This window comes from Plecotus auritus, assembly GCF_963455305.1.
Source record: "Plecotus auritus genome assembly, chromosome: 1".
NCBI lineage: Eukaryota > Metazoa > Chordata > Mammalia > Chiroptera > Vespertilionidae > Plecotus > Plecotus auritus.
This window is the reverse complement of record NC_137770.1, coordinates 28663966-28677791: the sequence shown is the minus strand read 5'-3', so window position 1 is coordinate 28677791 and position 13826 is coordinate 28663966. Positions and strand designations below refer to the sequence as shown.

The window sequence follows — 13826 nt, the reverse complement described above, 5'->3', positions numbered from 1 at the left end:
ATCAGGATGAGGAGGCCCTTGGAAAGAAAGAGGATTTCATCAGGCCAGGGAATAAGCAGTACCAGGGTCTAGAGCAGCCGTGGGCAAACTACGGCCCGTGGGCCGGATCTGGCTGTTCTATCCGGTTCTTTTGCTCTCCCCTCTGCTCCTTTACTTTGACTTTATATTAGTTCACACAAACACTCCATCCATGCTTTTGTTCTGGCCCTCCAGTCCAGTTTAAGAACCCATTGTGGCCCTCGAGTCAAAAAGTTTGCCCACCCCTGGTCTAGAGACTCAGAATAAGAACAAAGCTTAGAGAGACACGGGGCGGCAAGCAGTCCAGCTGAGCAGGAGTGTGAGGAGCATACAAGAGAAAAGTAAAAACAGGTATTTTTATTGAACAGTGACTAAGGCAGGTAACTGGATGAACAATTTGCATGGATTCTTTTAATTACTACTCAGCAGCCTTTGCTGTAGGTGCTGTTGCAGTCCTTGTTTTACGGACTGGAGTGCTGAGGCACAAAGAGGCTGAAAGACCCTCAGATCACAATTAGGATCTGGTGGAGGCAGTCTCAAATCCGGGCATTGGACCTGGAAAGCCCACACTCTTCACGCATCACCCTAGACCAGTGGTCGGCAAACTCATTAGTTAACAGAGCGGCAAACCGCGGCTCGCAAGCCGCATGTGGCTCACGAGCCGCGGTTTGCCGACCACTGTCCTAGACAGCTGCCCTTGTTTTTCCTCCCTCCTGTGAGAGGGAGAAGAATTGGACAGCTGGCTTCATGCTTTATTGCTCCAGGCTTCAATGCCCAATATTAACTATAACATGCTAAACCCAAATGAAACCGGAGCAGAACTTAAAAATACTTAAAGTACAGTGGCCAGTTTGCAGTAGAGAAAATGAGTAGTCCTGTTTTCATTAGGATATGTCAAGTTTTATGTACACGATAGTGATTTTACCTAAATGAGTAACTATACTGTTTTTCTAGGTATTTATTAAAGGTGCAAAGAAATGAAAATATTGACTTCTCTTTTCTTTAAAAAGTTAACCTTCAACTTATTGAAATTAAAGGGGAAAAGTATCTAATTAGGTCTGCAATATATATCTCAAGAATAGATGTAAGGAAAGAAGCAATGTTTGGTTGATAATGAATAGCACTCATCCTTTGATTAAGGACATGGGTAACATTACTTTCTGACTTAGCCATTTCATTGCCCTGTTGCATTATTTTATTGAGGACAAATGGATTTGAACCAGCCACTTTCTTTGATGTAGGCAGCTGAATTTAAACAAAGAATCATAGGGAAAACACTTTTCCAAACACATTTTCTACAAATGAAGCTTTGGCAAAATAATTACCCTTCCTGAAATTTTAATCTTTTCTTAGATTATGATATCAGCTAATGCATGTTTAAAGTTCCCCTGGCCACAGATTGGTTCCAGACAACTCAGCATATGTACCAGTACATAGTCAGAAAGGAAATAGCCTTGATAGTCATCAGGTGAGGGGAAGAAGCAGCTGCTCTAGGAGCTCTGTCTTGTCTATTCGCAAGTAGTGTTTACTCTGCACCAGCTCATCCAAGCTCTTTTCCCCAGCTGAGGCTGGGTTGGATGACTGTGTGAAGTCCTTTCTAGTGCTAAGTAAGATCCCATGGTTATCAGGACTGATAACATAGCATTTGGAAGTCTTTGGCTGTGGTAGGACTGCAGTTTGCAGGGATGGAGCTAAGCATGGCTAGTAAGACATGCAGTAAGGATTGTTTGGTTCACAGTCCAAAAAGGATGGAACAATTGATTGCAGATATTTCAGTCTTCTTAATTTTATATTGTGGATTGTGTTTTAAATTCAGCTTTAAAATAAAAAGTTAAACTAGTTTTATTTCCTACAGGACTTAACTAGCTATTATCTTCAAATGATCCAAAAATTAAAGTAATGGTGTTTACGTCAGGGGATCCCAGTTCTACCTTGTTCCTATCTCCTCTCCTCCTCCATAGTTACCAAGTTTTATTTTATCTTATTTACATATTGCTATGTTTCTTTATACAGATATCAACAAATATGCATATGTGGCTTACTTCCCCATTTTCTTATACAAAATAATAGAGGCCCAATGCACGAAATTCATGCAAGGGGCTCGGCCCTTGCAGCCGCGGCTTTGTCCGGAAGGTCGTCTGGATGGTCGTTCTGCTGTTCGGTCTAATTAGCATATTAGCTCTTTATTATATAGGATAGCATGCTGTACACGTTGGGTTTTTTTACTTAGCAATATATTTTGGAAATCTTTCTATGTCAGTACATGGGTTGCTTTCCCACTGTTTTTACTGTTACATAATATTCTGTCATATTGCTATACCATAGTTTATTTCATCACTTTTTCTACTGATGGGCATTTGGATTGATTCCAGTCTTTTCCTATTACAAACAGCGCCGCAGTGAAGAGTCTTTTCCTGTATAATTGAAATTCATCTCAATCTCAAGTCAAAACAGGTGCATTTATTATCTGTTTATTACCCAGTATGAAGCTTTATACTTTTGTGATAAATTTTGCACCACCTAGCATTAGAGAAGATGGAGAAGATTATTGTGTGTATAGAATATTTTCTATACATTATGCCACAGATAAAAATAGATTAGAATATGTCTGTGCACATATATATATAAATAATTTTGACAACCTCTCTGTCAGATTTTTAAAATAAATTTTCTACCCAATATCCATATGCCATTTTAAAAAATAAGTTATTTTTCTTAGTAATGTGCAATGAGGATATATATTCTAACTAGCATTTTTTGTTCCCAACACTGAATTTTTTCAGTCTCTTTGACATTTTTTAAGAGGACAGTATAGTGATGAATATTTAGAAAGTAGTTAAAAGAGTTATGTTTATGAAGAACAAACCAAAATAAATGCTATCAGTGTGAATCATGAGGATTTTTAAAACATGACCAAGGTCTTCACGTACAGTACTGGCATATAGCTTGTCACAGATTAGCCCACCCACTGAGAATAACCAGAAACACTAGACAAAATATTCTTTAAAAATAAATTTAGGCCCTAGCTGGTTTGGCTCAGTGGATAGAGCATCGGCCTGCGGACTGAAGGGTCCTGGGTTTGATTCCAGCCAACGGCACTTGCCTGGGTTGTGGGCTCAATGTGCAGGAGGCAGCCGGTCAATGATTTAAATAAATAAATAAATTTGGACTTTATGGAAATGAGTAGATATATTTTTCCATTCTTCCTGCTATATACAGGTAAACACGTTGTACATTGCAATGTACAAAGTGAATCTGAAAAGTCAGCACAATAAGGCGAAAGAAAGAAAGAAAGAAAGAAAGAAAGAAAGAAAGAAAGAAAGAAAGAAAGAAAGAAAAGGGGAAAAAAAAAAACCTCCCAATTTCAGACAACATGATAGTCTATGTACAAAACTTTAAGGAATTTACAAAAAATTCCTAGAGTTATGAGTTGTGCTCAGCTAGGTGTGTTCTGTTAGAATTCTCTTAATGAACATGTGAAAACTGCAAATAAAATACAATACCATTTATAATCCTTCAACAAAACATGAAGTACTTGCATATATATCTAACAAAATATGATAGGACTTGTTTGCTGAAAACTGATGAAAGAAATCAAAGAAGATAATACCATGTTCATGGATTCTAAGACTCAACATGTTAATGATGTCCATTCTCCCCTAATTGATACAGTTTAACACAATTAGTATCAAAATTCCAGCAAGATTTTTTGTAATTATAGACAAGATTATTCTGAACTTTTAATGGAAAGGCAAAGGAATTAGAACAGCTAAAAAAAAGTTTAAAAAGAATAAAGTAGGAGAGATTATTCCACCTGATTTCACGATTTTGTATAACTACAGTAATAAAAGCTGTCTTATTATTTATTGGAAGGATAGACACAGGATCGATAAAACAGAATAGAGAAACCAGAAACAATGCCACACAGGTATATCCAACAAATTTTTACAAAGGAGTGAAAACAAGAAGGCTTTTCAAACAAAGGTGCTAGGACAATTAGATATCCATAGACAAAATAATGAACTTGACCTAAACATTATACATTATACAAAAATTTATTCAGCTGGATCATTGATTAAAATATAAAACTATAAAATTTTTTTATGAAAACAAAATCTTTGGGCCCTAGGGTGTGGTGAAGAGTTCTTAGATACAACACCACAAACTTTATTCAGAAAAGAAATAATTGAGAAATTGGAGTTCATCAAATGAAAAACATCCTGCAGCACTTCTTTTCCTTGGACTGATTTGCTGATTTGTATGAGACTTGGGGCTGTAGATAAAAAGTTAGATGACAGATCAACTTTCATTGATTTCATGGCAGCTGCAGAGATACAAAAGAGAGTTCAACTATCACTGGAGAGCTTGGATCTGTTAAACAATCAATTTGAAATTCTAGAACTGAAGAAAACCAAAAGTTAAAATCCCAATAGATGGGTTTAAAAGCATATTCGACATAGAAGAGAAAATTGATTAATTGGAGACAGGTTGCCAGAAGAACTTTAACTGAAGAATGGAGACAAGAAAATGTGAGAAATACAGAAAAATGCCTAAAAGGCATGTGACCTACAGTGGAATATATACATATAATCCAATTCCCAGGAGGAGAAGCAAGATTAAAGCATTATTTGGGAATATAATCAGTATTTGAAGAATTACTTCTAGAATAATTTTCAAAACTGATTAAGGTAGAATCAAGGAGCTCTGCTTGCCCTAAGCAAGATAAATACAACAAAAATCAGACTTAAGCCTATGATAGTAAAAAAATAATATTGCTGAAAATAAACAAATTTTTAAAATAGCCAAAGGAAAAATAGACCTTCAAAAAAGAACAGCGAGACAGGCAATTGGCTTTTAAAATTAACATTTGCTGGCTATGAAGCATGAAGAAAAGGTGGAAGTCAGAAGATTTATCAAGAATGCTGAAAGAACAACTCTCACAATAAATTTTACCCAACAAAAATGCTCTTTTAAAATGTAGGCAAAACTAATTTACAATGGGAAAACATAGAGCAGTGGTTGTTTGAGGCTTTTATTAATTCAGGGATGCACTGCAAATGGAAACAGGGAACTTTTGGGGTCTGGATGGAAATGTCTGTACCTCGATTGTAGTGGAGGTTTATGCTGACTCATTTAATTGGATGCAGTTTACTGTTCAGAAATTAAATACCAATAATATCGATTTAAAAACTGAAGGCAGCCCTAGCCGGTTTGGATCAGTGAATAGAGCGTTGGCCTGTGGACTAAAGGGTTCCGGGTTCGATTCTGGTCAAGGGCACATGCGGGGGTTGTGGGCTTGATCCCCAGTGTGTGGCGTGCAGAATGCAGCCAATCAGTGATTGATTCTCTTCTTTGATGTTTCTTTCTCTCCCTCTCCTTTCAGCTCTGAAATCAATAAAAATATTTTTTAAAAAACACAAAAAAATGAAGGCAGATTTCTGCCTTTAGCCAAGATTAAGAAAGGGACTAGATCTATGCTCCCATCTGAAACAACGGAAAAACTAGGCAGAACAATGAAACAGTGATTTTTATGGCACTGTACATCAGGCAATGAAGGGCAGTGATCTCTGGGAGGTGGGAAAGAGGAAGTAGACCCTAAGCTTGCGCCAGCCTGAAGGGAGTGTCCAGGCTGCAGTGCTGGCAGGGGTAGGGAAGGGGGAAACCCAGCTGAAGCCCAGGGGTCTCCCAGATGTGAGGCCAAGGAGGCTCGGGTTCGGGTTCACAGAGCTGAGTATTGGAAAATTGCGCGCATTTGAGGAAACTGCTTGAGGCCAGGGTGAGAATCCCCCTAAAGGTGGAGAAGGACAAGTCCTCGGTCCTCACACGGGGTTGGCAACAGTTTCTGCTCGCACCAGGCAGACGGGAAAACCTCCGCGTTCACGTGGCATTGGGCAGAGTCGCAGAATGGTTTTGCTGCAGTAGCGGGGCCAAATTATTCTCAAATTAAACTCTGCTCTGGTACGACCTAACAGCGAGGATCAAACTATGTCCAAATGACCATACCCCAGAACACAGTTCACGCACCCCTCAAGGGTGAGAGCTGCTGTACAAGGACACACTTCATAGTGAGTGTTCGAATTTCTAGATTAAGTCAGGCAATTTGGATTTGTAAGAACAGTAAGAACGGGGTTGTTCTCATGCTCTGTGCCGCCCTGGTGGCCTTCCTTTGGCTGGGACACCAGGGAGGGAGAGATGAGGCCGCACTGCTGGGCGATCTCTGAGGACTTGGTTACTCTCATCTGTTTCCACCTGGAGGGGGCTCCAACTTGACCTCTCACCCAGCCTTCCCGGAGCTCAGGCTGTGTAAGTCAGATTGCAGTTCCTGCTGCTTTGATTTGGTGTTGAAGTGCCTTTTTTAGGAGAGAAAGAGCCGTTCTGTGTTGTGTTTGCTCCCAGCTGTGGGAGGCCACATCACTTGATGGGTGTTGAAAAACACTTTTCTTTTGTTGGGGTTCACCTTCATCTCAGATATAACCTTAGTCCTGAAATTGGGTAGAATCATTTTTCCCACTTTATTCTTTTTCAAAATTGTTTTAGCTATGCTAGTTCCTTTGCCTTTCCATATAAATTTCAGAATAATCTTGCCCGTAACAGAAATATCATCCCTTTTTACAATACAAACATTGGTTGTGTCCAGACGCTTCCATCGGTGCTCCTTGTGAGCAGTTGATAGGCAAGCACGGAACTGTATAGCATGACCTGAGATTATCCAGAGCAAAGCCCTGAGTGCAGAGAGCCCCAGCCCGTTCCCAAGGTGGCTTCTGGGGCCTTCTCAGCTCTGTTTTGAGCATTGCATGAAAGGATTATATATGGACATACATGAACCTGTACAGATGTGTGTCTGCAAAAAAAAATGCTGTTTTATATAACTCATAACAATTCAAAACCCCCAAAGGACAGCTCTAACTCCATTTACATTTGCTCTTTCTCTTGAAATGTTCCTTATTGCATTTACATAACTTCTCCTTAACAACTTCTCAGATTCTGGCAGGGACATGGCTGCTAACTGAGGATTCTAGGAGGGCGAGTTCAGAGAATGCCACCCACCTTGATTTAATTGCAGTAGAAACTCAGGATACAGTCATATTGTCACCTTAGAGGATAGAGCAGTTGGCACAGTTTCAAACCAGAGGAAATTCGACATTCTAACCAATTTCTTAATCTTCTTAAAGGATCCTTCCTTTCACAACCAGCACAAACCAGTTTGTTCTCCTGTCTGCAGGTGGAGTTCTGGGGACTATGAGAATCAGTCCTAATAAAACAGCACATAGTCTCATTATCCTTAGATTCTTCTTCTCCAGTGATTTGGGGGAAGTTCCCCTATCTGTGTTCCTCTGAACTCTTCTCCCCCTCTTCCTTTCTCTTTTTCTTTTTTTATAAATGAGTCCTTTGGAGTGCTGCACAGTGAAATCTTAGGCTTTATCTAAGAAGTTTTAAAAAGCCATCCCACAAATCCAATGTCACCGACGCTTTCTATGGAACAGGGTGACTTTTGTCTTACGTTTTTGCACAAGAAGGCTGATCTGGCAGGCACTGAGCCAAACAGCAAATAACCCAATGCTGCTTCCTTTCTCTGGATCGCTTCATCTCTGACGGTGCTCCTGTGGGAGAGAGTACGGATCTGGCTTTATTAGGGACTTTTATAATAGACGCAGAGCTTACCACTACTTTGTTACTTGCTGAGACCTGATAGGGTACTCAGCTTAGTTCCCAAGCCAAGATGAAATCTCTACCTGTGGGAGTTCCCCTCTAAGCATTGGCTACAGTCAGACATTTGAAGCAGGCCGGCTGAGATAAGGCGGATATGTCAGTGGTGTGCAGTAGGTTTTGCTCTGACTTCCTTTGTTTGGTTTTTCCTACATGTGGTATACAAAATGCATAAGTCCTAAATCTCTTTCTGTTAGTAATTACAGTGAAGCCACAATAATGGAAGTCGTATGCTATTTCTAAAATATTCCAGTACGTTTGCACGATTCAGACCTGGAACTTCACCTCCCACTCCCTGGAGAGTCAGTTCTGTACAGAACTTCTGGGAGCCCTCCTGTCCCCGGGTCATGTAAAGCTGCCGAGCTTCCTGTCGTCTAGGTAGCATGCGGTGGAGGGGGGGAAGCAAGAAAGAGTTTCCCCCATGACATTTTCTGTGTTTATCACTCTTCTGAAACATTTGGTTTGGAAGGTTGAAAGGAGTTGTTCAGGTTCACAGTCCCTTGTGTAAAGCGATAAGAGCTGGATATGTTTCAGAATCCAGAAATGTCCAGATCTTAGCAGGGCAGTAAAATGCACGCACTGTATAGTAATGTCCCCAGTGGGATCTGGGACAGCACCCCACAGTCAAACACATTAATATTTCTACAGGAAAGAAACAAATAGTCACACAAAGAGGAATAAATTTAAAAGTACTCACGTCAGCTCATATCAAGTTTTTCTGCCAAATGTGTTTGTTTTTTTATCTTTCAACTTTCAACTTGCAAGTAAGGGGCTGTGGACATAAGTTGCAGTGATAGAAATGGAGCAGGACAAGCCTGGTGAGTCCTGGTCATCGTTAATGGAGCCCAGTCACAGGACTGACAGTTGTGACCTGTGACTCTCCCTCCTGGGCCAGTTACTTTCTCTTCCATTCTCGTGGCTTATCTGTCAAGCAGAGGTACTGTTTGCTTTATGGGTTGTTGTAGGGATAAGCTAATGGTAAACGTGGAACTTAGCGATTGGCATATAATGAGTATTCATTAAATATTAGCTTTAAAAATTTGCCTCATCCCTTCCCCCTTTTCTTTTAGTAGATAAAAATGGACTGAAGCAGGGATTGCAACACCACGCTGGAAAATAGGCCTACATGATAGAGATTATCCTGATTTCACCAGAGAATTAAATAAAACTCTACATTTTTATATTGAAAACTCGTTTCTTGTTAAGTGGCTAATATCACCTTGAAATTCATTTGCAAAATGATCAGATTTTTCAATGATAAGTTCTACTTAAGCATCCTGAATGCTTGGTTGTAACTGTGTTTGAGAAGAAGTGTTTGCCACTTGGCAAATTTGCCATTGTGAAGCCCCTTCCCAGTTTCCTTCCAGGCCTCATCTTTTAGAAAAATATTTGAAAGGGGCACACTCTAACAAAGATATAACAGGCTTATAAATTAGTATGTTGGGAAAATGGCATTAGAAGATGTCTCTTCCAATTTTACAAAAAAAAAAAATGCAAGGACATTAGTGGGTCTCTTAGGGCAAAACAATTTATTTTAAAGTCTCTTTTGTAAAGTGAGCTTCTGCTTTTAAATTCGTAAAAGCCTTTTTAAAAGGGGAGGGGGGAGAACATTGCAAAAGAATTGCCTTTTGTTGTCAGCTGTTTTTTATAGCCTTATCCTGTACTTGGTAATCCATTAACAGAAATTCCCTAGGGGTATCAACATCTGTTCTAACGATGCGTGATCTTCACATTGTTAATAACAGGAGATGTTATTTTTCTGGCCTTTGCTCTTAATTCATGAAGATTATAATTACAGACGCTTGTTCTACTGTACTGTTTGTATCAGAGACAGAAGAATTAACACAGAAGGATTTCAAGAGCATAGAGCCATTAGCTATTCGATGGGCCTTTGCTCTTCAGGACTTATTAGCACTTAAGTGGGCCAAAGTGGTTTGCCTCTGCTTATATGCATTGTGTTGCCTGCCTTCACAGCTGAACTATCAGCAGAAAGTCGGCATCATGTACTGCAAAGCTGGACAGAGCACGGAGGAAGAGATGTACAACAATGAATCAGCCGGCCCGGCCTTTGAGGAATTCCTTCAGCTGTTGGGAGAACGCGTTCGGCTCAAAGGATTTGAGAAGTATCGTGCACAGCTTGACACCAAAAGTAAGAAATACGTGTACCCTCCTACTAGGTTTATTTTCCTCCTGCTGTGTTGATGTTCACCTGCTAAATTGCCCATAAAATAACATTGCCACTTACTGTAGGAAACTGCTGGTGATGGAGGAGAGGAAGCCAGAGAGGGAGGTCTGTGGCTCCAGAACAGAGCAGACCGTAATCAAAGCAGTGAGAGTGAGACGGTATAAAAAGTGCTATCAGAGATGTGGATGGAATGTAGTGGACGCAGATTTGCCCCTGGAAAGTGTGGCATGCATTTCCCTATATTTAGCTGAATGTTAATGTGATGAAAAACTCTACAAACTTACAACCATCTGGTCGTAAGCCCTAGAATTTCCAACTTCCATTAATTCATTTCATAATCCTCATGCTTATCTTTGAGCCAACTTTCGCATGGTTTTTCTTATTCATTTTGTAGTCTTTTAATATCTCAGAAGGTTTTAGGTGCTTATTTTCTGTTATTATTGTCCATAGTCTAATCTCTAAGGAAATAGGCTTCTTAGATTTAGTATCCATTTGGCTCATAAAATGTGTTATTAAGTGCACAATAATGAAGCAGTCTGTTTATTTACAGCTCATGAACACACAAGGTTGTCCACTGTCCTTCCCCAAGTTGTTAATAAAATTAAGTTCTCAAGTATCTATTTTGGTTAGAGTATATCGACTACTGCTGTGTGTCTGCATGGAAGCAGTTTTATATTTTATCTCTAAATCCATCCATAGACATCTGTGACCTTTTTCTTTGAGGGGATCTTTGGATTAGCACATCTGTATTGCAGTCTATAGTAATCTCTCTGATTTTCTGTACAGGAAATTAAATAAGGAGTTGAGTCATGAAAACAGAAAAGCATTCATAAACTACTGCAGGGAAGAATTTCCTGTTGCCATGGTTTTGCTGTTGCCAACTTGGAAACGACATGCAAGAGAGACTATTAAAATCCATAAATAGCCTAGACTCTTAAATATTATTTTAACGTTCCATACTCTGCTTGCAAGAGCACAAAATGTGAAATCTCAATATGCCCTAAACTCGTTTTATCCAGATATTCTGACATTTACTCTGTACAATTCATTCATATTCTCCCAGTTTGTGGTGTTATATAAATTGTCACCACAAAGAGCTATTGAAAGGGTCTGGGAAGAGAATGTAATAAGCTCTCTGATTCTATAAATGAATGGCCAGAGTGGGAGTAGATAAGATTATGTATTATTTGTGTATTTACACATTCCCAGCCGCCTCTAGATGATGAGGGACAATGTTAGAAATGCATAGAAAGGCCATACTTAAGCATGGTAGCATCGGGTAAGGCAGTGGAATAAGCAAAATTATCACTCTACACTTTTTGTCCCAATATCCCAATGACTGTAAAGGCTAGAGGGGTTGAGCCTAGATTAGCAAACTGCCTCTGACTGCCCAGTTTTTTAGTTATGTAATACATTCAGCAGGGAAAGGTTCCCTTCCACCAAGCTACTGTCCTTTAAGGCTCATTGCAACCTTTCGAAGCATAGCTTCAGAACAGAAGAGTTCATAGTTTTCTGTTCTTTCAGAGTGGCAAGTTTCCTAAAGTTAATGAAAAATAGGAAAGTGTTTTTATTCTAAAGCCATGAAGAAAGCAATATGCATATATTTATCTCTCTTACTCCAAGGGTCAAAATAGAGGGGACCATTAGTCTCATCATTTAAACAGCTATCTGTCTATCTATATAAAAGCCTAAGCGACCGTTAGGACCGGATGACTGGCCGGTAGCTATGACACACACTGACCACCAGGGGGCAGACACTCAACACAGGAGCTGTCCCCTGGTGGTCAGTGTGCTCCCACAGCCAACCTCCCGTGGCCTGCCAACCTCCCGCGGTCCCTCCCCCCAGCCAGCCAGCCCCCAGAATTACCTTTGATTCTTTTTCTCAGGGATCACTATCTAATGGTACCTATTGTAAAATGTCTGAAAAATTGCTTCAGATATATTGTCAACTTTTCTACTCAGTACTGTTATGGACAGAAAGTGAAGTCCCATATACTTTTTATAGATGCCATCTCGTGTAATCTCCACAAACCCTGCTAAGTATCAGTTAGCTCCATTTTACAGAATTGGTTTCCTTTTTTTTAATCATCACCCAAGGATATTTTTCCATTGGTTTTCAGAAAGATTATAAGGGAAAGGGGAGAGACAGAGAGAGAGAGAAACATTGGTGTGAGAGAGACACATCGATTGGTTGCCTCCCGCACACATGCCCCTGACTGGAATCGAACCTGCGACCCTTCAGTATGCAGGCCGAAATTCTTATCCACTGAGCCAAACTGGCTAGGGCCAGAATTGTTTTTTTTTTTTTAGATTAACTAACATGTCCAAGGTTAGACAGCTAGGAAGCATTAGGGAAAGTGAACAGATCCTAGGGGCATAGTTAATGAAGTATTCGGAGAAAGCATGAATGTAGAATTAAGCCCAGTGAAGTCCAGAGCTCTGCCTTGTGGCTATGTCTTCCCCTCTCTCAGCCCTTGGGCTAAAAATACCCAAGCCATCCCAGGAGACAGCTCTACTTGTCATGTATTATAGTTATATTCAGATTTTAGTACTTTGGTAAAGGAGGGAGGAATTACGAACCATTTCTTCTTTTTCCCAATTTTTGTACAAAGTTCATTTGCACATCTCAGAAATAAGGATTTCTAGCAAATAAGTTACAAATGTGTCAGGGTTCTATAATGAAGAAATTTGCAGCAGTGGATTTTTGGTTCCTTTTCTTGTTTCCTTATTTGGATGACATACCTCTAGATACTTACACTGCTGTCACACTGCAGTAAATAAAAAATAAACTCCCCCAGTTCCCCAGCAGTTTGTTATTTGAAATCAGGAGACCACCCTCATTTTAAGCTGTACGTATGGATTATCATTTAAGAAATTCTTTTCTGCCTGAGGCTTGTCAAGTCAGCACTCAGAGACTTAGAAGCATTTTGTTAATCATTCCTTCAAAGCCTTCATTAATTTGCTGCAGTATTAGTGAGTGCCTGTTGCTTCTCCCATTTTTGAGCAGTGTTTGTTGTAAAAACCATTGAGATCCAGGGTCTTAGAAGACATGTAAGGCTTTTCATAAAGTAAGTAAATCTTCTTTATCTGGAATATTTAAACTTTGATAGGGAAAAGGATAAAACTAGCATCTTCAAACGCTTTGCACATGCATAGGGCTCTTTCCAGTCCCAGAGACTGATGAAGAAAAGATTCTGTTTTCACCTCCTTAACTGTGAATTCTATTATAGTGTATGGTTTTTTTCTTTTAAGTGTTACTGAGATGCACTTGGCATAGAAATTAAAATATGTAAAAGGCCCTATTTAAGGAAACTATACTTTTTACCTCAACTGCACAAAATTCTAAATTCTAATCAACACATTGCTTGAACATCTTTTATGCGCCAGTACTTTCATATACATTATTTCACTTAATCCTCAGAACAATGAGATTAGAGAGGAGCATTGAAGTGAAGACTCGTTTGTGTGGTAATTTAGCAGAGGATGCTACTGGCATTCAAATTCAGATCTTCATACTTTCCAGTTGGGAATCCAGGTAATTGCAGGTATCTTACAAAATGAGCAGTAGATAGGAAATAGAAGTGGCTGATTCCTAAGTACCAGCCTTACATTCTCTTATCCTTTCATCTCAATATGTTAACTATTTTGAGAAACCTAGTGTCCCGGGCTCATTCATCTGCACACTCATACATTCCTTGAATGGACACAGTATGAATTTGCCTGTCATGTCTTTACTCCATCCTCATTGAAGTAAGGTAACTCATCTCCTGATTGATCATGGCTAACGGTACATTGAAGAAGTATTAGTACATATGATAGATGCCAGAGCAGGTGGAATTCTTGACTTCCCCCAATCCTTCATTAGTGAGTAAGGGAAATGGTACCACAGGGCAGAAGTGTGCCTCAGCACAGCCAG

At 39.7% G+C, this 13826-nt stretch overlaps 1 protein-coding gene across 15 annotated transcripts in view; it reads left to right on the top strand.

Moving 5' to 3' along the window:
- Positions 1–13826, top strand: part of SIPA1L1 (signal induced proliferation associated 1 like 1) — a 438278-nt gene that overhangs the window by 329676 nt on the left and 94776 nt on the right. For all 15 annotated transcript variants that reach the window (XM_080665396.1, XM_080665401.1, XM_080665402.1 and 12 more), the window contains one exon: positions 9700–9874. In XM_080665396.1, coding sequence (XP_080521522.1) covers positions 9700–9874 — 175 coding nt within the window. The remainder of the gene's footprint in view (positions 1–9699; positions 9875–13826) is intronic.